This window comes from Pelophylax lessonae (genome assembly GCF_965119305.1).
Source record: "Pelophylax lessonae genome assembly, chromosome: 2".
In the NCBI taxonomy this organism is placed as follows: Eukaryota; Metazoa; Chordata; class Amphibia; order Anura; family Ranidae; genus Pelophylax; species Pelophylax lessonae.
The window spans coordinates 620753508-620776635 of NC_138769.1; the positions used below are offsets into that span (position 1 = coordinate 620753508).

Consider the following 23128-nt stretch of genomic DNA (forward strand, 5'->3'; position numbering starts at 1 on the left):
GGCACTATTCCTCCCACTGACACCAATGACGGGGCACTATTCCTCCCACTGACAACAATGATGGGGCACTATTCCTCCCACTGATACCAATGATGGGGCACTATTCCTCCCACTGACACCAATGACGGGGCACTATTCCTCCCACTGACACCAATGAGTGGGCAATATTCTCAATGATGCTTTGCCTGGGACATGATCTACCCGCATTGGCCACAATCTGGCACCACTAAAGTCCGAAGGACAATAAACTGGCCGTTCATTTGAAATGTTTGGGAAATGTATGGATATAACAGATGAGTGACGTCCGTCTCGTGACATTTCCAGTCACTAAGGTTGCTCGTGTAGAGTTGTGCTGTTTTCAATATAACCTACATCAGCTACACACACAGTACACACATAACACCTAGCTATACGCATGCGCGCGAGCCCTCGAGAAGGAGGCTCGCCCTACATGACGTCGCAGCACGCCCCACGTGGTGATACGTACGGCATTTCGCTAACAAGGCGCGTAGCGTGCAGACGTAGTGAGAAGTCGCCGGAAGCGGGTCGGTAAAGACGATTCTCTGTTGATTTGGTCTCTGTATAGTTTAAAAACTGGAGAAGATGGCAGTAGAGTCCCGGGTGACGCAGGAGGAGATAAAGAAAGAACCGGAGAAGCCGATAGACCGGGAGAAGGTGAGGAGACGGCGGCGGCTGTGTGCCGGGAGAAGGACCCGGACACAGAGGCCCAGGCGGGGACTAAACACTGAGACCGTGTATGGAGCGCACATGAAGTGAGGAGGGATGGGGGGCACCACCATTGCAGGTCCCCGTCCACCATAGGGCCGGTGACACCTCTGGGGGGGTCATTGCAGTGTAGCCATGTACAGAGCATTCCATCTATATACCTTTGACTGACTGAGGAGCTTCACCCCTACCTGTACCCCCCCCATAAATAACCATTCCATCTATATACCTCTGACTGAGGAGCTTCACCCCTACCTGTACCCCCCCCCCCCATAAATAACCATTCCATCTATATACCTCTGACTGACTGAGGAGCTTCACCCCTACCTGTACCCCCCCCCCCATAAATAACCATTCCATCTATACACCTCTGACTGACTGAGGAGCTTCACCCCTACCTGTACCTACCCCCCCCCCCATAAATAACCATTCCATCTATATACCTCTGACTGACTGAGGAGCTTCACCCCTACCTGTACTCCCCCCCCCCCCCCCATAAATAACCATTCCATCTATACACCTCTGACTGACTGAGGAGCTTCACCCCTACCTGTAACCCCCCCCCCCCATAAATAACCATTCCATCTATACACCTCTTACTGACTGAGGAGCTTCACCCCTACCTGTACCCCCCCCCCCATAAATAACCATTCCATCTATACACCTCTTACTGACTGAGGAGCTTCATCCCTACGTGTACCCCCCCCCCCATAAATAACCATTCAATCTATACACCTCTTACTGACTGAGGAGCTTCACCCCTACCTGTACCCCCCCCATAAATAACCATTCCATCTATACACCTCTGACTGAGGAGCTTCATCCCTACCTGTACCCCCCCCCCCCCCCATAAATAACCATTCCATCTATACACCTCTTACTGACTGAGGAGCTTCACCCCTACCTGTACCCCCCCCCATAAATAACCATTCCATCTATACACCTCTGACTGACTGAGGAGCTTCACCCCTACCTGTACCCCCCCCCCATAAATAACCATTCCATCTATATACCTCTGACTGACTGAGGAGCTTCACCCCTACCTGTACCCCCCCCATAAATAACCATTCCGTCTATACACCTCTGACTGACTGAGGAGCTTCACCCCTACCTGTACCCCCCCCCCCATGAATAACCATTACATCTATATACCTCTGACTGGGGAGCTTCACCCCTACCTGTACTCCCCCCCCATAAATAACCATTCCATCTATATACCGCTGACTGAGGAGCTTCACCCCTACCTGTACCCCCCCCCCCATAAATAACCATTCCATCTATGCACCTCTGACTGAGGAGCTTCATCCCTACCTGTACCCCCCCCATAAATAACCATTCCATCTATATACCTCTGACTGACTGAGGAGCTTCATCCCTACCTGTACCCCCCCCATAAATAACCATTCCATCTATACACCTCTGACTGAGGAGCTTCACCCCAACCTATACCCCCAAAATACATACCCCTCCAAGTAAAGAACTCTTTACTTTTGTCTAAAAAAAAAAAAAAAAAAAAAAAAACCCCATGAAGTCCAGCGATCTCCTACTTGAAGCGAGCGTTTCCCATAGTGGCTAATATCTGGCACATTTGTAGCCTTGCTTCAGGTCTAGGAGGTCTGGCAGAGATCCCATAGTGTGTCTGTGTGTGCCGGATTCCCCGTCTGTTAGAAAACACCACTGAGTCTCTAGCAGACACCGCACAGCGTGTGCCCCCCCATGTACATGATCTTCACTTCTTCCTTTTGGGGTGACTACGTCACACTCTGTTGCAGGCATACAGGGTCTCTGCAAAAGGGCTGACAGACCCCCCCTTGGTGTAGATGTAGATGCATGAGGGCTGCTGATATCCCCTTCACTTAGGTGAGGATTTTTTTTATCCTCTTTCCACTGGTCCTAGGCATATGTGGCCTCTCGGGGGTGGGCTTTGTCGCTGAGGGGCCGCATTTATGCATTCTAACGTAAACTTTTCTCTCCTGAGATTGTGCGCACTCCTAACACAATCACCGATGGGCACCGGAAAGCATGCAAACTTGCAATTGGGGTCTTTCCGTTCATGTTAAAGCTAATCACAGCAGTCACATGACCCGAATGCCTACCTCCACCTCCCTGCATCTAGAAGTACTTTAAAGCCTGGGTGGTGGTGGGGAGGGGGTTAAAATAAATTTAGCGGCCACAGGTTTCAGTTCGTGTGTACTTGGGCAAAAAATGCCGTACATGTCCCCGTGTTTTCACTTTCTTCAGGGAAAGGTAAAATGTAGTAGGACTGCCTACACTGCAAGGGTTGAATGTTCTTTTAGGCCTGGGACAGTGGTGGTTAACTTTCATGATACCAGGGGCCTCAAGTGTGACCCATGACATCACCTGGGGGCTGCTGACACGATGCGAGAGACGGCGGGTGTGCTCCATGGGTTGCAGGTCCTCTGATATATAATAATGCAGAGCACAAAAGACCTGCACTGGAAGTGAGTACACTGAGGGACAGTCCATTGCTGGAGTGTAGGGGAGAAGAGCGATGGCTGCAAGGGGAGCATAGAATAGAGCTTTAGGCCTCGTTCACACCATGCGCAGAGAGACGTCAGTTTTTCTGCACGCGGTCTCTGCAAGGGCTCAAAGGACACATTTATTCTGTGTCCTGTTCACACTGGTATCACGTGTGGATTTTTTCTGTGCAGGAATCTGCAAAGTGTATTCCGTTTTCTGTGTGGGGAAAAACCTGGCATGACATTAATATTATGGTGTGCACAAGGCACTGAAAACATGCATGAAAACTGATATCCACTCGTCTCTGCACGTTTTCCATCAGTTTTTGTGCACACATGGTGTGAATGAGCCCTTAAGCCTGGGTTCAACCTGCCACGTTGTGGCACATTGCATGTGATTTGCACACAAATCACACCACATTCCTGTGCAAATCACTGTGCAGTGCGATTTAAACCATTCATTTCGTATGGCTCAAATCACTTCATCTGCGCCAAAGTGGTTCAGGACCCCCCAACCCTCTTTTTTTTTTCTGCGCTAGAATCAGATTGCATGGGTTGTGTGTGTGATCCCTGCGCTGTCTGAGGTGGCCAGAGACTCCCTGCTGCGGCGCCACTGGGACTGATACTAAGGCAGTAAATGATATAATTAAAGGGGTAGTGGTGCGCTTCAGGAATCAGCTCTAATGGATCTCTATTTGGGTTGGTGGCAGTGGTGTGTACAAATCTTGCTTTAAAGGTGCTCCGCGTGATAAATATAATATTTATATTTTTAAAAATAATTTAGGTGATGAAAGTGCAGGTGTGCCAATCAAATCAGTAAATATAAAGGTATTTCTTAAAATAAATAAATATGAGTACGGTGTGTATCAATAGATAAATAAATAAATAAATATCAGAATGCTACTTCTTTGCCAGTGACATCAATAAATAAATTATATAAATCCAGTGTTGGCCTTCAATCTGATTAATAAACAGTAAAACAAATATATATTGTGCTCAAAATAAAGTGCTACATGCAATTTTCTATTAAAACGGTGCTAGAAAAGATATCTGTGAATAGTTCGAATGTAATCCTTCAAATATCAATATTTAAATGAGATAGTCCAGAAGAAAAAAATTATATAGATAACATCCAAAATAGCTTGTGTGAATACGTTCCTCGCTTATATCCGTGCTTCACTCATGCAATCAAGTGGCTATGATCTCCTTCACCTTGTGTGTCACCTCTGAGTGCTCTAGCCTCTCACCTTATAGGCAAGATCAATATGCCTTTGGTATCTATCCAAGCTCAACGATAGACTCAATTTCTCTGAATCCGGATCCTTTCTTCCTTAATGGAGCTGCTTTCTTGGATCCCTCTAAGTGTTTGTCTTGATCGTTTTTAATACTATCCTCTTTGTCCGATCTTTAGTGTGCCTCAGAGACAAAGACTATTCATGGTGCAGTATATCCAACTCATTTATTAAAATATAAAGATTTACACTTACAATTTAGGCATGATACTTCAGCATGTAAACAAAAAACCAGCCGCCGCTGTGGAGATCGGGCTCCGTTGTAACGTCACTTCCGGCTCCTCCTACGCGTTACGTCACGAGGTCACGTGACTTCCTCAGGGAGTGGTTATAGCTGGAGTGACGTTCATTATATAGCGGCGAGACCGGATATACACCGGCCGCCATTTTTTTGGAGTTCTATTATATTGCTTCTTGGCGGAAGTTCTCCTTCGGCCATTTTTTGTTTTTCTGCCCGCCCGTTCAATATGCTAATAGGAATAGCTTATTGCCCACCCTTTCCTTCACTTGGGATATTAGCTAGCGGCCCGGAAGTGGGTTAGAACTTAGCTCAATTCCGATATCTTAAAACTAGAATTTATTTAAACGAATATATTAAAAACATGTTAAAAACCAACAGCCTCCTTAAAAAACCAGGACTTAAGCCCCGTACACACGTACCGATGGTCGGCTTACAAATGTTCCTCTTTTCTCCCCGGGATGTCGGTGTCTGCTGAAAAGTGCAAAGACAGCACAAGGACAGCACAAGAATTTTGTCCGCCGACTGCAGAAGTGATGTCATGTAATGGTTAACTTTCCCTGTGTTTTCTATTTTCTGAGCATGCCCAGTCTTGCAAATCTGCGGTCTGTCGGCCGAATTGTGTACTGACAGGCGAACAATCGTCCGTTCTGGTGTCGGCATACAAATATTTTCATGTTTGCACGAAAGACTTTTGTCCGCGGATTGTGCGCAGACATCTGTCGGAGGCACCATACTAACACGCGTACAATCGGCAGATCCTTCGTCCACCGACGTTTGTATGCCGACGATCGGTACGTGTGTACGGGCCTTTATATTATATCTGGTGTTGGCAATGTGTTTGATTAGAGGAAATCCTCTAATCAAACACATTGCCAACACCAGATATAATATAAGTCCTGGTTTTTTAAGGAGGCTGTTGGTTTTTAACATGTTTTTAATATATTCGTTTAAATAAATTCTAGTTTTAAGATATCGGAATTGAGCTAAGTTCTAACCCACTTCCGGGCCGCTAGCTAATATCCCAAGTGAAGGAAAGGGTGGGCAATAAGCTATTCCTATTAGCATATTGAACGGGCGGGCAGAAAAACAAAAAATGGCCGAAGGAGAACTTCCGCCAAGAAGCAATATAATAGAACTCCAAAAAAATGGCGGCCGGTGTATATCCGGTCTCGCCGCTATATAATGAACGTCACTCCAGCTATAACCACTCCCTGAGGAAGTCACGTGACCTCGTGACGTAACGCGTAGGAGGAGCCGGAAGTGACGTTACAACGGAGCCCGATCTCCACAGCGGCGGCTGGTTTTTTGTTTACATGCTGAAGTATCATGCCTAAATTGTAAGTGTAAATCTTTATATTTTAATAAATGAGTTGGATATACTGCACCATGAATAGTCTTTGTCTCTGAGGCACACTAAAGATCGGACAAAGAGGATAGTATTAAAAACGATCAAGACAAACACTTAGAGGGATCCAAGAAAGCAGCTCCATTAAGGAAGAAAGGATCCGGATTCAGAGAAATTGAGTCTATCGTTGAGCTTGGATAGATACCAAAGGCATATTGATCTTGCCTATAAGGTGAGAGGCTAGAGCACTCAGAGGTGACACACAAGGTGAAGGAGATCATAGCCACTTGATTGCATGAGTGAAGCACGGATATAAGCGAGGAACGTATTCACACAAGCTATTTTGGATGTTATCTATATAATTTTTTTCTTCTGGACTATCTCATTTAAATATTGATATTTGAAGGATTACATTCGAACTATTCACAGATATCTTTTCTAGCACCGTTTTAATAGAAAATTGCATGTAGCACTTTATTTTGAGCACAATATATATTTGTTTTACTGTTTATTAATCAGATTGAAGGCCAACACTGGATTTATATAATTGATTTATTGATGTCACTGGCAAAGAAGTAGCATTCTGATATTTATTTATCTATTGATACACACCGTACTCATATATTTATTTATTTTAAGAAATACCTTTATATTTACTGATTTGATTGGCACACCTGCACTTTCATCACCTAAATTATTTTTAAAAATATAAATATTATATTTATCACGCGGAGCACCTTTAAAGCAAGATTTGTACACACCACTGCCACCAACCCAAATAGAGATCCATTAGAGCTGATTCCTGAAGCGCACCACTACCCCTTTAATTATAACAGATTGCATGGGTGTTCACACATATGCAATCCCATTCAGACAAATTGCACTTTGTTTTGCAAGCTGTTTTTGTGTGGTTTAATTAACATTAGCAGCAGATCACTTGAAAGCCGTGGGAATGCATAGTAATCGCTGCATTTCCTGCACCACATATAATTGAGCAGAGGCTGAAGGATAAGTTCACCTTTGGGAACATTTTACATGTTCCACCCCTTTTTAGGGTAGAACATGTTCCCACTCCTGCAGGAGTAGCCTGCTCTGCTGTCTGTTGTGGCAGTAAGAGGGGGATCTGAGTGCTAAGGTAGTTCATTCTCTTCCTGTCAGTGTGTATCATGCCTGCCCCTACGAGGTACAAGCAACCAGATACACTGACAAGTCTACAGAAGTCCTGCATGGTACCCACAATCTGCTTAAAGCGGTAGTATACAGCTTTTTTCAATTTTAACTACAGGTAAGCCTATAATAAGGCTTACCTGTAGGTACAATTGATATCTCCTAAACCGGCACAGTTTAGGAGATATTTGCAGTGCATGCAGCCGCTCACGCGCTTTGAAGGTCCGGCGGACCTTCAGCTTCCCTTGCCGGGAGCTTGCCGGAAAATTACTCCAGCGCGCATGCCCGCAGTAGTGTCTGGTGGTCCGTGTCGGGGCTTCGTTCTAAGGTAAGTAATTCATAGTGAGCTAGTATGCGATGCATACTAGCTCATTATGCTTTTGTCTTGCAGGTTTTTTATTTTAGGTTTACAACCGCTTTAACGCAGGTGCAATGCTTTTCAGGTGCCCCTTCAGTCATACCTACGGCTTTCCAAATGGAAGGAAGTATTGATTACAAATTGGGGATCTGCAGGTTTGACTCAGAGGGCTGTGTGGGGCACTCATACTGTTTATCCTAAATGTCCCTTACGTTGGGATACTACTATAACTGATCTATTATCTGTTACATGTTTTCATTCCAGACGTGTCCCCTACTTCTGAGGGTGTTCACTACAACCAATGGGAGGCACCACAGACCGGATGAGTTTGCAAGAGGAAATGTCCCATCCAGTGAATTGCAGATTTATACATGGTATGTCTATCTTAACCTCTCCATTTTATTAGCACTTTTTTTGTGGATTAATTTCAATTTTTTTTTTCACCTCGACCATTAAGAGCACCTATGACCAGGCTATAGACATTAAAGAGGTTGTAAACCCTGAGAAAAAAAACCCCTGCAAGACAAAGGCATAATGAGCTACTATGCATTGCATTATGGAATACTTGCCTTACAATGAAGCCCTCCAGTGGCCCTTGCACACAGCTAAGACAGCTGACATCTTCCCCAGTGTTTCTTCTGGGTTCGTGGGCTCCAGTGCTGTGAGTTGCCGGAACCGCGATGACGTCACTCCCGCACATGCATGTGGGACCCACTATTTACGGTACAGGCTCTGAAGGTCCAGAACAGTAAGCTTGACCTTCAGAGCGCATGCGCCGATGATTTTATTGGCTGCATGCCCTCGGAATATCTCCTAAACTGTGTTAGATGTTCACAGTACCTACAGGTAAGCCTTGTTATAGGCTTGCCTGTAGGTACAATTAAAAAAATAAGGGTTTTCTATATGAGGCATTGAAAGAGCTTTAACCATGTGCTGACTGCTCACAGTAAATATGCTGTGAGCGAGTGGCAGGCACTGTCGCGTACATGTACGTAACTGGCCTTCACCTGAGTTTGGGGTGCAAATGCGCCCCCTGCCAGCCCGTGCTGTGATTGGAAACAGTATGAGTTTGGATGAAAATTTTAGCCAGGTCAGAAAGTTAAAGCTGCACATTGTTAGGCAAACAGTAAACCTGTTTGCCCCTAGATGTTAACCCTTTCCCACCCAGTGTAATTAGTACAGTGTCAGTATACAGTATTATCACTGATCAGTTCCTGATCACCGCCATTATATTATAGTCTCTAGCAGTGATGGCGTACCTTGGCACCCCAGATGTGTTGGAACTATTTCCCATGATGCTCAACTAAACTGTAGAGTGCATGAACATCATGGGAAATCTAGTTCCAAAACATCTAGAGTGCCAAGGTTTGCCATCACTGGTCTATAGCTGTGTAAATTCAGGTAACAGTAGAAAATCTAGGTTTTTTTTTTTTCTCAAACCTTTCTGTCTTTTTCATTTATAGCGCAAAAAAATAAAAAACACAGTGGTAATCAAATGCCAACAGATTATTTTGTGCAAAAAGATATAAATTTCATTTGAGTACAATGTTGCATGACCGTGCAATTGCTAGTTAAAGTAGCGCAATGCTGAATAGGAAAAACTGCCGTGGTTAAAACAAGCCATCGTTGACCCCTCTAGCTGCATGTACTGTGAAGTAATTCATCCTTCAGGATTGCAGCAGACAATATAAAGTTATACTTCCTGCAGCTTGCCAGCACCCCATGTTTGTTTACATTGGTAGTATGCCAAGATTCTGATCTCATTATACAGTAAAGAAACTGATTTCAGTGCCCCTTGTGAATTTTGAAAATTAATTTCTCACCAATTCCCATAGCCACAGATGTGAAGGAAAGCCTAAAGGTGTGTCTAATGCTTAATCCCTTTCTAACTGTTTTGCTGTGGCATTTAACTGGGTCTTAAAAGCAGCGCCTACGGGATGGACTTCTGATCATGTGACCACTGTGATTGGATGTCAAAGTATATCTTTTATATCACATAATTTAGTATTTATATACCAGTTGTGATTTGGTTCACCCCCAAGGTTAGACGATTTCTTTGCCTAAACATGAATTTATGCCAGAAATTGGGTATCAGTAGCGGTTGTGACCTAAATTATGTGGTCCTGTAAGATGTCATATTTCTTGTCTTTGTTTTCAATAGGATGGATGCTACTTTGAAAGAGTTAACCAGTTTGGTAAAAGAAGTTTACGGTGATGCCCGGAAGAAAGGCACACATTTCAGCTTTGCTATTGTTTATCCAGATCTGAAGCGACCCAGCTACAGGTATATGTGGAATTTCTGTTATTTGTTATACAAGTGTTTACATTTTATTCATTTAGAGAAAATCAACATTGAATACAATACATCATATCTGAATTGGAAATCTCCTTATTGGTAGCACAGAATGTAGAGGGGGGAAAGCAATTGATCATGGGAGCTTTTGCTATATGATACAAACTAAAATGCAAGTGATAAGTCAGTTCTCTATATTCCATAGTTTTCCTATGGAATAGGAGTAGTGGTCCTCTGTTCCCTGTAGATGCTACATAAGGTAGTCATTCAGTCAGTTTTCATTGTGTAAAGCCTGACTCCATGATAATCAAAAAAACACCCCTGCAGTGGGGCCCACCCATCTGCAATGGTTAAATGTGTTATGTCAAGGGGACTGAAGTACAGGCTCTCACCTTACGCCCTGCTCCAGCACTCTCCTCCTCCACCTAAGGCTCGGGTCTGTGGGTGGAGCCTCAACATCATCACATGCAATACAGGGACCTTAACTTTGTATATTTAGGGCAGGGGTCTTCAAACTATGGCCCTCCAGTTCAAGAACTACAATTCCCATCATGCCTAGTCATGTCCGTGAATGTCTGTTTTACAATGCCTTATAGGATGTGTAGTTCTGCAACAGCTGGAGGGCCTCAGTTTGAGGATCCCTGGTTTAGGGGCTGGCGTGCAACCAAAGGTCTCAGCTTACAGATTAATTGTGGGGGACTGGTTACAGCGCTGGAGGGAGCCTGCTTGAGCAAGAGTAAGGGTAAAGATTTTCTTCCGAGTTTTTTTTTTTTTTTTTTTCCTGAAATAAGCATGTAGCCTTTGAAGTGCTGGGTGCATATTTTTTCATGGAATTGTGCTTTAGGCCCCTTTCACACATAGTCTGTTCAGATCCGCCTGTCAGTTTTTTTGGCGGATCTGAACAGATGCCCCATGCATCCCTATGGGGCATTAGATATCAGTGGAGACATGTCCGCTGACATCTGATTCATCAAAACCAGACTGATGGAAACCCTATTTTCCATCCGTCTGTTCTAGGGATGCACCGAAATGAAATTCTTGGCCGAAGCCTAATAATAATGAAATGTTTGGCCGAAGGCCGAATACCGAATGCGGTGTTTCGCATTTTTTCCATTTATTTTGCCAATTTTTTGTCCTCTCTCTTGTCCTCTCATGTCTCTCTCTCTCTTGTCCTCTCATGTCTCTCTTGTCCTCTCATGTCTCTCTCTCGTCCTCTCATGTCTCTCTCTCGTCCTCTCATGTCTCTCTCTCGTCCTCTCATATGTCTCTCTCTCGTCCTCTCATATGTCTCTCTCTCGTCCTCTCATATGTCTCTCTCTCGTCCTCTCATATGTCTCTCTCTTGTCCTCTCATATGTCTCTCTCTTGTCCTCTCATATGTCTCTCTCTTGTCCTCTCATATGTCTCTCTCTTGTCCTCTCATATGTCTCTCTCTCTCTTGTCCTCTCATATGTCTCTCTCTCTCTTGTCCTCTCTCTCTTGTCCTCTCTCTCTCGTCCTCTCATATGTCTCTCTCTCGTCCTCTCATATGTCTCTCTCTTGTCCTCTCATATGTCTCTCTCTTGTCCTCTCATATGTCTCTCTCTTGTCCTCTCATATGTCTCTCTCTTGTCCTCTCATATGTCTCTCTCTTGTCCTCTCATATGTCTCTCTCTTGTCCTCTCATATGTCTCTCTCTCTCTTGTCCTCTCTCTCTTGTCCTCTCTCTCTTGTCCTCTCTCTCTTGTCCTCTCTCTCTTGTCCTCTCTCTCTTGTCCTCTCTCTCTTGTCCTCTCTCTCTTGTCCTCTCTCTCTTGTCCTCTCTCTCTTGTCCTCTCTCTCTTGTCCTCTCTCTCTTGTCCTCTCTCTCTTGTCCTCTCTCTCTCGTCCTCTCTCTCTTGTCTCTCTCTCGTCCTCTCATGTCTCTCTCTCGTCCTCTCATATGTCTCTCTCTCGTCCTCTCATATGTCTCTCTCTCGTCCTCTCATATGTCTCTCTCTCGTCCTCTCATATGTCTCTCTCTTGTCCTCTCATATGTCTCTCTCTTGTCCTCTCATATGTCTCTCTCTTGTCCTCTCATATGTCTCTCTCTTGTCCTCTCATATGTCTCTCTCTTGTCCTCTCATATGTCTCTCTCTTGTCCTCTCATATGTCTCTCTCTTGTCCTCTCATATGTCTCTCTCTCTCTTGTCCTCTCATATGTCTCTCTCTCTCTCTTGTCCTCTCATATGTCTCTCTCTCTCTCTTGTCCTCTCATATGTCTCTCTCTCTCTCTTGTCCTCTCATATGTCTCTCTCTCTCTCTTGTCCTCTCATATGTCTCTCTCTCTCTCTTGTCCTCTCATATGTCTCTCTCTCTCTCTCGTCCTCTCTCTCTCTCTCTCTCTCTTGTTCTCTCTCTCTGTTCTCTCTCTCTTGTTCTCTCTCTCTTGTTCTCTCTCTCTTGTTCTCTCTCTCTTGTTCTCTCTCTCTTGTCCTCTCTCTCTCTTGTTCTCTCTCTCTTGTTCTCTCTCTCTTGTTCTCTCTCTCTTGTTCTCTCTTGTTCTCTCTCTCTCTCTCTCTTGTTCTCTCTCTCTTGTTCTCTCTCTCTCTCTTGTTCTCTCTCTCTCTCTTGTTCTCTCTCTCTCTCTTGTTCTCTCTCTCTCTCTTGTTCTCTCTCTCTCTCTCTCTTGTTTCTCTCTCTCTCTCTCTCTCTCTTGTTCTCTCTCTCTCTCTCTCTCTTGTTCTCTCTCTCTCTCTCTCTCTCTCTCTTGTTCTCTCTCTCTCTCTCTCTTGTTCTCTCTCTCTCTCTCTCTCTCTCTTGTTCTCTCTCTCTTGTTCTCTCTCTCTCTCTTGTTCTCTCTCTCTCTCTTGTTCTCTCTCTCTCTCTTGTTCTCTCTCTCTCTCTTGTTCTCTCTCTCTCTCTCTGTTCTCTCTCTCTCTGCTCTCTCTCTCTGTTCTCTCTCTCTCTCTCTCTCTCTCTCTTGTTCTCTCTCTCTCTCTCTCTCTCTCTCTCTCTCTCTCTCTCTCTGTTCTCTCTCTCTCTCTCTCTCTCTCTCTTGTTCTCTCTCTCTCTCTCTCTCTCTCTCTCTTGTTCTCTCTCTCTCTCTCTCTCTCTCTCTCTTGTTCTCTCTCTCTCTCTCTCTCTCTTGTTCTCTCTCTCTCTCTCTCTTGTTCTCTCTCTCTCTCTCCTCTCTCTTGTGCTCTCTCTCTCTCTCTCTCTCTTGTGCTCTCTCTCTCTCTCTCTCTCTTGTGCTCTCTCTCTCTCTCTCTCTCTTGTGCTCTCTCTCTCTCTTGTTCTCTCTCTCCTCTCTCTCTCTCTTTGCTCTCTCTCTCTCTCTCTCTCTCTCTTGTGCTCTCTCTCTCTCTCTCTCTCTCTCTCTTGTGCTCTCTCTCTCTCTCTCTCTCTCTCTCTCTTGTGCTCTCTCTCTCTCTCTCTCTCTCTCTCTTGTGCTCTCTCTCTCTCTCTCTCTCTCTTGTGCTCTCTCTCTCTCTCTCTCTCGTTCTCTCTCTCTCTCTCTCTCTCGTTCTCTCTCTCTCTCTCGTTCTCTCTCTCTCGTTCTCTCTCTCTCTCTCTCTCTCGTTCTCTCTCTCTCTCTCTCTCTCTTGTCCTCTCTTGTCCTCTCTTGTCCTCTCTTGTCCTCTCTTGTCCTCTCTCTCTCTCTCTCTCTCTTGTCCTCTCTTGTCCTCTCTCTCTCTTGTCCTCTCTCTCTCTCTTGTCCTCTCTCTCTCTCTTGTCCTCTCTCTCTCTTGTCCTCTCTCTCTCTTGTCCTCTCTCTCTCTTGTCGTCTCTCTCTCTCTCTTGTCGTCTCTCTCTTGTCCTCTCATATGTCTCTCTCTCTCTCTCTCTCTCTCTCTCTCTCGTCCTCTCATATCTCTCGTTCTCTCTCTCTCGTCCTCTCTCTCTCTCTCGTTCTCTCTCGCTCGTTCTCTCTCTCGCTCGTTCTCTCTCTCGCTCGTTCTCTCTCTCGCTCGTTCTCTCTCTCGCTCGTTCTCTCTCTCGCTCGTTCTCTCTCTCGCTCGTTCTCTCTCTCGCTCGTTCTCTCTCTCGCTCGTTCTCTCTCTCGCTCGTTCTCTCTCTCGCTCGTTCTCTCTCTCGCTCGTTCTCTCTCTCGCTCGTTCTCTCTCTCGCTCGTTCTCTCTCTCGCTCGTTCTCTCTCTCGCTCGTTCTCTCTCTCGCTCGTTCTCTCTCTCGCTCGTTCTCTCTCTCGCTCGTTCTCTCTCTCGCTCGTTCTCTCTCTCGCTCGTTCTCTCTCTCGCTCGTTCTCTCTCTCGCTCGTTCTCTCTCTCGCTCGTTCTCTCTCTCGCTCGTTCTCTCTCTCTCTCGTTCTCTCTCTCTCTCGTTCTCTCTCTCTCTCGTTCTCTCTCTCGCTCGTTCTCTCTCTCGCTCGTTCTCTCTCTCTCTCGTTCTCTCTCTCTCTCGTTCTCTCTCTCTCTCGTTCTCTCTCTCTCTCGTTCTCTCTCTCTCTCGTTCTCTCTTGTCCTCTCATATGTCTCTCTCCCTAAATGTTACTGTAGGGAATGGGATTCAGTGCACACTGCAGCCTTGTACCATAGGGTTAATGTTAGTGACACTGTAGGGATTGGGAAGGATGCTGGGAACGGAAATCAGGAAGCATGCAGGCAGCCTTGTAAATTTTAATTGCAGATACAGGGCACTGGGCAGGTCAGGGTTAATATGGTAACATCAATTACTCAGTGACAGTCAGTGTGGACTCGATCAGATTATACAGTGACAGACAGTCTCTCATTGTGGTGGTAGTAGGAGGCTGGAGGTGGACTAGTAGGAGCCTGGAAAGGAGCACAGCCGCATACATACATTACTCACTCGTGCACTGCAGCCCGCCCCACACATTCAGTGAGTCTTACTCTCCTCCCTAGTTTTTTCAATGGCACATTCAGGAAGCCAATCACGCCGTGAGTAGCGGCACAGCGGAACCAATCAGGTGTGCAGGCACACGTGATTGGTTCACTGTGCAGCTAATCACGGCGTGATTGGCTTCCTGAATGTGCCATTGAAAAAACTAGGGAGGAGAGTAAGACTCACTGAATGTGTGGGGCGGGCTGCAGTGCACGAGTGAGTAATGTATGTATGCTCACCGCTGAAGTGTCCCGGCTTCCCCTGCCTAACACGGAAGTCTGTGAGTCCTCCTGTCCTCCTCCGAGTCCCTTCCCCCTGTAAATATCGTGACCTCGGCGATATGAATATCGCCTACGGCCACAGAACGATAGTCAATATCATATCGACTATCGTTCAGCCCTATTGTTCGGCACAAAATTATTTGGCCTTTTGACTTATTCGGCCGAACACCGAAAGTGCTATTTTTTCTATTTTCGGCCGAATAATGTTCGGTCGCTGAATATTCGGTGCATCCCTAGTCTGTTCCCATCCGATTTCCCCATAGAGATGAATAGGGACCAGACAGCTGTCTCCCCGCACGGAGACAGGTGTCACCCGCCTGCTCAGCGGGGGATCAGCGGATCGATTTCCCGCTGAGAAAAACGGAGTCCGTCTGGCGGGACTCTGTGTGTGAAAGAGCCCATAAGCGTTTGTATTTTACAATGTACACCTGAGTATGTAAAGATATTTCTCTATCGCTCATTGACAGACGTAGTCTTCTTGATTCTCAAGAGCTGGGTTATGTTGTCTCCGCAGGAGTAGGACTAGGCAGAAAGACAAAACGTTCTGGCTCCACCCTAGGGGCAGTCCCTGAGGGTATATCCTCCCTCTCTCTGCTACAGGGAATCAGTTTTTTTCTGTCTAGTCAGGAGTAAGGACCTAAGCTCCTTGCTGGGATCTTTTTGGTCCTGGCAAGATTTTTTCTTTAGAAGAAATATTTTTTAGGTAGTTTTCTCCAGTGTTTTTCCTGTGAGATCTTCAAGCAAAAAACGCCGGACTGGGCGACACTAGTGGTCACCCCAGCCGGCCTACGAGCGCGCGCAGACCATTGCATTGCGCTTGGTCGGCCGCGACACATTCAAGTAAGTATGCGGGGCCGGGCTGGATGTTGAGATCCAGTGGTCACCCCGGTTTCTGCCTACGAGCGCGTGCAGACCAGAGCTCCGCGCTGGGTCGGCCGCGACGGAGTCCCAGTGGAGGGACTGACCTTGCGAGTTAAAAGTCTCGCTTGGACGCCAGGAACCTGAGAGTCGAGGCGTCCGGAGTGGTCCACAAACCCCCACCCCGGTGGAGAGGGTATTGTGAAGAGAGGGTGCCTGTCGGTTCGGTATGGTGAGTAAACGTTCCCTTTTTTCTTTCCTCGTTATGAGGCAGTATGAATTATGGGCCCCTCCATATATGGTCAGTATATATCTGATACTAAATGTCCCCCTTGTAAATACAGCATGTGTTTGTGGGAAGTGGACTTGGTTTGAGAGCTAACACTCTACCCAGCAGACTGTAGCATTACAGCAGACATAGGAGGTATAATCCTACCTTATTTGTAGTGTATCTCCTGTAGATCTATCAATCGCCACTCAGCAGAGATGCAGGTGGATGTGCTGGGAAAAACGATTTCGGCGGTCCGCCGCCATTTTGCCGTAGACCAGGTGCATGCATGTCCTCAGGTCACGCCGGCCGCCATGTTTTTGGAGTCTAATGTCTCCTATATGGGGGCGGCCATGTTTCATGAGCCCAGCTACCTCGTGGAGAGCTGGGAACGCCGGAAGGCGTACACAGGGGGCGGAGCCACGTCCTTCTACCCGGGAAAAAGCAACAGCTCCTTCCAGTCTGTAAAGACAGACGCTGACTGCAGTTGGTTGGAAACTTCACTGCATCGGTTGGTGAGCCTTGGGGGTCCCTCTCTCTCTCTGTGGGATCGAGAAGCAGGTACTCTGAGGGGCGCTATTGCGCTAGGGGGAGACACATAAAAAAAAAAAAAAAAAAAAAAAAAAATTTAAAAAAAAAAAAAAGAGGTATATTTTATTTAAAAAAAAAAAAAAAAAATTTTTTTTGTGTTTTCTGGCAAAGGTGTCCTGAATTAACATGGACCCTGCCACTCATGTATCTCCTCCGGATCCCCTCGAGGGGTCTGCGGGATCCTCCAGCACCCCACTGACGATTAAATCATTGTCCGCTATTATGGAAGCTTGTGTCCCGGGTGGAAGTGGCTTGTCAGGGACAGGGCGCAAGTAAGCGACCCCCGCCTAACCCCTTATTATCTGAAACCTCGGATTCAGACTCTGAGCCTATTTCTGCAGTTGCAGGTACTTCATCTGGTATTGGTGTCTCGTGTACTGTCTTTTCAGACAGTGAGGAGGATGTTTCGGCATCAGCCATAGCCAGAGAGGAAGCGTTGGTAAACGCACTCATGGTATCTGTTCAAGAGACCTTAAGATTACAGGGTATTCCGTCAAATAGCTGAAACTGAAATCCCTTTTGGGACTAAAAACGCATCTAGTGGCGAAGGTTTTTTCCATTGCCCAAATGTTTTGGCAATCCAATCAAAGAAGAATGGAGTCTGCCAAAACGCATTTCTACTATTTCTAAACGCATTAACAGGCGTTATCCGTTTGAGGAAACCCTCATTAAGAAATGGACAGAACCACCTGTGGTGGATTCACCAATTGCTAGATTGAATAAAGCCACGGTTATTCCTCTAGAAGACGCTCCGTCTTTTAAAGATCCAGTGGATCGCAAGATAGAAGCTATGTCTCGCACCATGTTTACCTTGATTGGATCAGCTTTCAGACCAATAATTGCTATTGGTCTGGTTTCGCAGGCTGTAACTGTATGGACCAAGTGGTTATGCCGGGACCTAGAAGAGGTCCCTCAGGCGGTATCAGATTTGTTGGAACAGATGATACAGGGGTTACAGTTTGTGTGTGATGCGGCGTTAGACGCCACTTCATTATTGGCGCGAGCATCTGTCTCAGCGGTGGTTCTCAAGCGTACACTGTGGCTAAAAGGTTGGTTAGCCGACCAAGGTTCCAAAAAAGCATTGGCTAATTTCCCCTTTTTAGGAGAGCGTCTATTTGGAGCCAACTTAGATGAGATCATTAAAGATCTCACGGGTGGAAAGAGCACCTTTTTTACCGCAAAATTTTAAAGGTAGAGGAACTCGTCAATGACGAGGGCCTTCTTTTTCTGCTCACAAGAGGTTTTCGTCCCGCGGGTGAAAAAACTAAGTCCTCCAAAGCTCCTGCAGGAGGCGTCAGGGGTCGTTGGTCGGGCAAGCAAAAGCCCGCCCCCTCCAGACCTGAAGATAAACCATCCAAAGCCTGAAGGTGCGCCCCCACCCATAACTGGGGTGGGGGGGACGTCTTCCCCGGTTCCCGGATCCGTGGCTTTCCAGAATCCCGGACAAATGGGTTTGCGAAGTCATAAGGTCAGGGTACAAGATCGAGTTTCGATCTCTCCCACCGGCGCGATTCTTCCCTTCCAATATCCGACTATCCTCAGATCGTTTAGAAGATCTGCGGAGAGCAGTCACAGATTTACTACAACAAGGAGTGGTAGTCCACGTTCCTTGGACAGAACGGTTTCAAGGGTTTTATTCAAACCTATTTACAATACCCAGGAAAGAGGGCAAAGTGCGTCCAATTCTGGACTTAAGAGCACTCAATTCTTTTGTCAACATAAGAAGATTCAGTATGGAGTCCATTCGCACAGTAGCAGCCTTCCTGCATCCAGGGGATGTCCTAGCGTCCATAGACATCAAGGACGCCTATCTTCACATTCCCATTTTCGCAGGACATCAGCGGTTTCTACGCTTTTCCGTAGAAGAGAACCACTATCAGTTTGTGGCGTTACCTTTCGGTCTCGCCACGGCTCCGCGGGTCTTCACAAAGGTGTTGGCCCCAATGTTGGCACTTCTGCGCCAAAGAGGCATATCGATCCTTGGTTACCTAGACGATCTTCTGCTTCATGCAGAGTCTCCTCAGACCTTGCTACAAAACATAGAAATTACTATGATTTCTTTACAGGAATTCGGGTGGCTGGTGAACCAGCAAAAGTCATTTCTGGTTCCCACCCAGAGGCTCGAATATCTGGGTCTAATTTTAGACACAGTCAAGACAAGAGTTTTTCTTCCGGTAGGGAAACTCCGAAAGATTCAATCAGCAGTCCACCAACAGCTGGTCTTCCCTTCGGACTTGCATGAGGGGTCTGGGGTTGATGGTGGCTTCCTTCGAAGCAGTCCCATTTGCCCAGTCCCATACCCGAATTCTTCAGCAAGAGATTCCTCTCAGATGGAATCGGAATCCCTGGACAATCAGATCCGATTGAGCAAACAGACCAGAGAGTCTCTGGTCTGGTGGCTTCGGTCTCCGATGCTCAGCCAGGGAAAGTCATTTCTGCCAATATATTGGACGACAGTGACCACGGATGCCAGTCTATCCGGATGGGGAGGAATTCTCGGTCAGTTATCTGTCCAGGGACTTTGGTCCCCGGAAGAATCCAGGTTACCGATAAATGTATTGGAACTGAGAGCGATCAGACTTTGTCTGATTCACTGGACCGAGCAGCTCCAGGGCAGCCTGGTTCGGATCCAGTCGGACAACGCCACGGCCGTGGCTTATGTCAATCACCAGGGGGGCACCAAGAGTGTCCGAGCGGCCAAAGAAGTGGCTTGCATTCTTCGCTGGGCGGAACGATTTGTTCCAGCAATCTCTGCGGTGTTCATTCCGGGGGTGGAGAATTGGCAGGCAGATTATCTCAGCCGTCAGACTCTGGATCAGGGGGAATGGTCCCTCCATCCAGACGTTTTCCACCAGTTGTGCCTACGATGGGGCACCCCGGATATGGATCTGTTGGCATCACGATTCAACAGAAAAGTACAGAGATTCGTGGCTCGCTCCCGTGATCCTCTAGCAGAGACCGCAGACGCACTGATCGCCCCGTGGGGGCAATACCAGCTAATGTATGCCTTCCCTCCTCTCGCGTTACTGCCAAGACTTCTTCGCAGGATAGAGGAAGGAAGGAATTCCAGTAATTCTGGCAGCTCCGGACTGGCCTCGTCGAGCTTGTTACGCCGACTTGGTCAGACTGATGGCGGACGTCCCGTGGAGACTTCCTCTCAGGGAGGATCTACTGTCTCAGGGACCGATCTTCCATCCTGCTTTACGATCGCTGGTTTTAAACGGCCTGGTTATTGAGACCCAGGTGCTGAAGGACAAGGGATTGTCAGCTTCAGTTATTCCTACTCTAGTTAAAACAAGGAAAGCGACTTCCAGAAAGATTATCATCGTACATGGAAGTCTTATATTGTGTGATGTGAATCCCTTGGGTTCCATCTACATCTTTATTCGGTAGTCCGAATATTGGCTTTCTGCAACAGGGAGTTGAGCAGAAGCTGGCCTTGAGTGTTATCAAGGGTCTGGTTTCAGCATTTGCTATCTTCTTTCAGAAGCTTTTGTCTACTCATTCCTTGGTGCGGAATTTCATCCAGGGGGTGCGACACCTGGCTCTGCCAGTGCACGCGCCGTTACCATCCTGGGATCTTAATTTGGTGCTGTCGGTTCTTCAGACACCTCCCTTTGAAAATATCAGGGAGATTCCCTTGCCTACTTTATCCCAGAAGGTGGTCTTCTTGGTGGCTATCACTTCTGCACGCAGGGTGTCAGAACTGGCTGCATTATCCTGTTGTTCCCCAGATCTGGTGGTTCATAGGGATAAGGTTGTTCTTCATCCGAATCCATCCTTCCTTCTAAGGTGGTTTCAAAGTTTCATTGAATAAGGACAGTGTATTGTCCTTCCTATGTCCTTAGCCCAATCATCCTCGAGAATTTGCATGGCATTCCGTGGATGTAGTTCGGGCGATCAGGATATACTTGAATACTACGGATTCAATTTGTAAGACGGATTCACTGTTTGTGATCACGGATGGCCCTAAGAAGGGGTTGCCTGTTCTGCTGCGACCATCTTTAGATGGATCAGACAGACGGTGGTATAGGCTTATTTTATCTAAGGGTCGGGATCCCCCGTTCCCTGTTAAGGCGCATTCTACTCGGGCGCTTAGAGTTTCCTGGACCTTCCGCCATCAGGCGTCAGTGGTTCAGGTTTTCAAGGCGACTGTTTTAGTAGTCGGTTCATACCTTTACAATATTGTATAAGGTTTATGTGATGGCATCGTCAGATGCCTCTTCTGGCCGCAAGGTTCCTGCAGGCCACTGTTTGAGGAGACTGTTGGTCTACCTCGAGGATTTGTGGGGTAGGTCTCATCTGTTTTCTCGATGAGTCCTTTGATACTTCTGGTTGGCTCCGGTTGGGCCTTCTAGTTTGCTTTTTGATTCTGTCAATCCCACCCCTCATTTTGTGGCACTGCTTCTGGATGTCCCAGCTCTTGAGAATCAAGAAGACTACGTCTGTCAATGAGCGATAGAGAAAAATGGATTTTTGTAAGATCTTACCGTAAAATCCTTTTCTCTTAAGCTCATTGACAGACGTAGTACCCGCCCCTCTATCATTGAGTTGGGTTGGGTTAAATTCTCTGTTACTGCTTTAGAACAGAACTGATTCCCTGTAGCAGAGAGAGGGAGGATATACCCTCAGGGACTGCCCCTAGGGTGGAGCCAGAACGTTTTGTCTTTCTGCCTAGTCCTACTCCTGCGGAGACAACATAACCCAGCTCTTGAGAATCAAGAAGACTACATCTGTCAATGAGCTTAAGAGAAAAGGATTTTACGGTAAGATCTTACAAAAATCCATTTTTATCGGCCTGCCTATATATCTCTCTTTCTCTTTCGCTTTCTCTTTCTCACTTCCAGGCAGCTTGACATTCCTCTCAACTGTCATCAGCTGTTTGAATTTCAACTACACAATGTTTGTATGGTTATGGAAGTTTAAAGTAGTATTAGAAAAAAAAGCTGACGGTCCCTTTGATCATAAACCCGAGATGGCCACAAGCCAAGTTTTAGAACTACAGCATATATATGATAGATGGTCAAACGTTAATGAATGTCTGACCATCACTCCATGTGGCCAAAAGTTTGTTACTTCTAGGAATTAGGTTTGTTTTTCCAATAGAGTACTGCTAGCTCCATTTATTGAAGGGGGAGGGGGGGTGATGTCGGTGCTCGTGTGGGTTTTTTAACGGTTGAAGCAGCTGCATCTTTACCATTGAAAGCCTGACATTGCAGATCACTGGAAGGAGCATCCTTGAGGATAGAGTAAAAGATCTTCTACTGAGAGCAAACACTATATTCCTGGCATTTCATTGGCTTCTTATAATTGAATGCTTTTTCCACAGCCAGAAAATTTAACAATATAACCTCAGGAAATCATTTCTAGTTAGTGTTGGTGGGATTCCTTCCAGTCTCAACCTTTTTTTAAAATGCTTAACCCTTCTTGTTTGTTCTTATGTGAGGTGATATCCTGTATAAAATGTTAATCGGTCTACCTGCTGCTTATATTGTACTGATTTGATTTCTATTTCTAGGATAAAGGAGATTGGAAGCACAGTTTCTGGAAGGAAGGGGTCAGAGGATTCACTCACATTACAGTCACAGAGGTTCCAGATTGGAGATTATTTAGACATTGCAATAACGCCTCCCAACAGAGCTCCACCCCCATCTGGGCGTATGAGACCATACTGATTTAAAATTGTGGGATTGTTTTTATGGACTTTTTCCCTCATTACATTTCCCATTGTTTTGTTAGTTCATTTACTGGTGACTAGCAGGTTGATTCATTTTCAGCTCTCTGTAATTTTTTTTTTTTTTCCCCCTTTATAAAATTTTTTTGTTACAAACTATACCTTTTTGTTGTCCTATGATTGTTTGCTGGAGAAAGCTACGTTTTACTGAATGAAATGATTGAAAGCTAACAAGCCCCAATCGTGTGTGTGTGTGGCAGGTAAAATTATTTGAACACTTCATTTTTCTAGGTAGATATATTTCTAAAGGTGCTATTGACATGGCATTTTCACCACTTGTTGGCAACAATCCATGCAGCCCATACATACAAAGAAACCAAAACAAGTTCAGAAATTAGGTTATGTGTAATAAAACAGAATGACACAGGGAAAAAGTATTGAACACATGAAGAAAGGGAGGTGCAAAAAAAGCATGGAAAGCCAAGACACCAGCTGAAATCTATCAGTAATTGGAAAGCAATCCTGCCCCTTGGTGCAAATGTCAGCTGGTTCAGTCTTAACTGATGGCCTGTAAAAAGGTGTCTAATTACCAAGGTGTCACACAAACACCTCATGATGGGTAAAAGCAAGAGCTCTCTCAACCCCTTTGCAACCTTATTGTTGCAAAACTTACTGATGTCATTGATTATAGAAGGATTTCTAAACTTCTGAATGTTCCAGTGAGTACTGTTGGGGAT

At 46.0% G+C, this 23128-nt stretch overlaps 1 protein-coding gene across 1 annotated transcript; it reads left to right on the plus strand.

The window, feature by feature from the left end:
- The first annotated feature begins 500 nt into the window (after positions 1-500).
- SAP18 (Sin3A associated protein 18) lies at positions 501-22509 on the plus strand. Its single transcript, XM_082246718.1, has 4 exons — positions 501-675; positions 7874-7983; positions 9771-9893; positions 22236-22509. The coding sequence occupies exons 1-4, from the start codon at positions 604-606 to the stop codon at positions 22390-22392; spliced, it is 462 nt and encodes a 153-aa protein (XP_082102844.1). The 5' UTR covers positions 501-603; the 3' UTR covers positions 22393-22509.
- Positions 22510-23128: the final 619 nt, after the last annotated feature.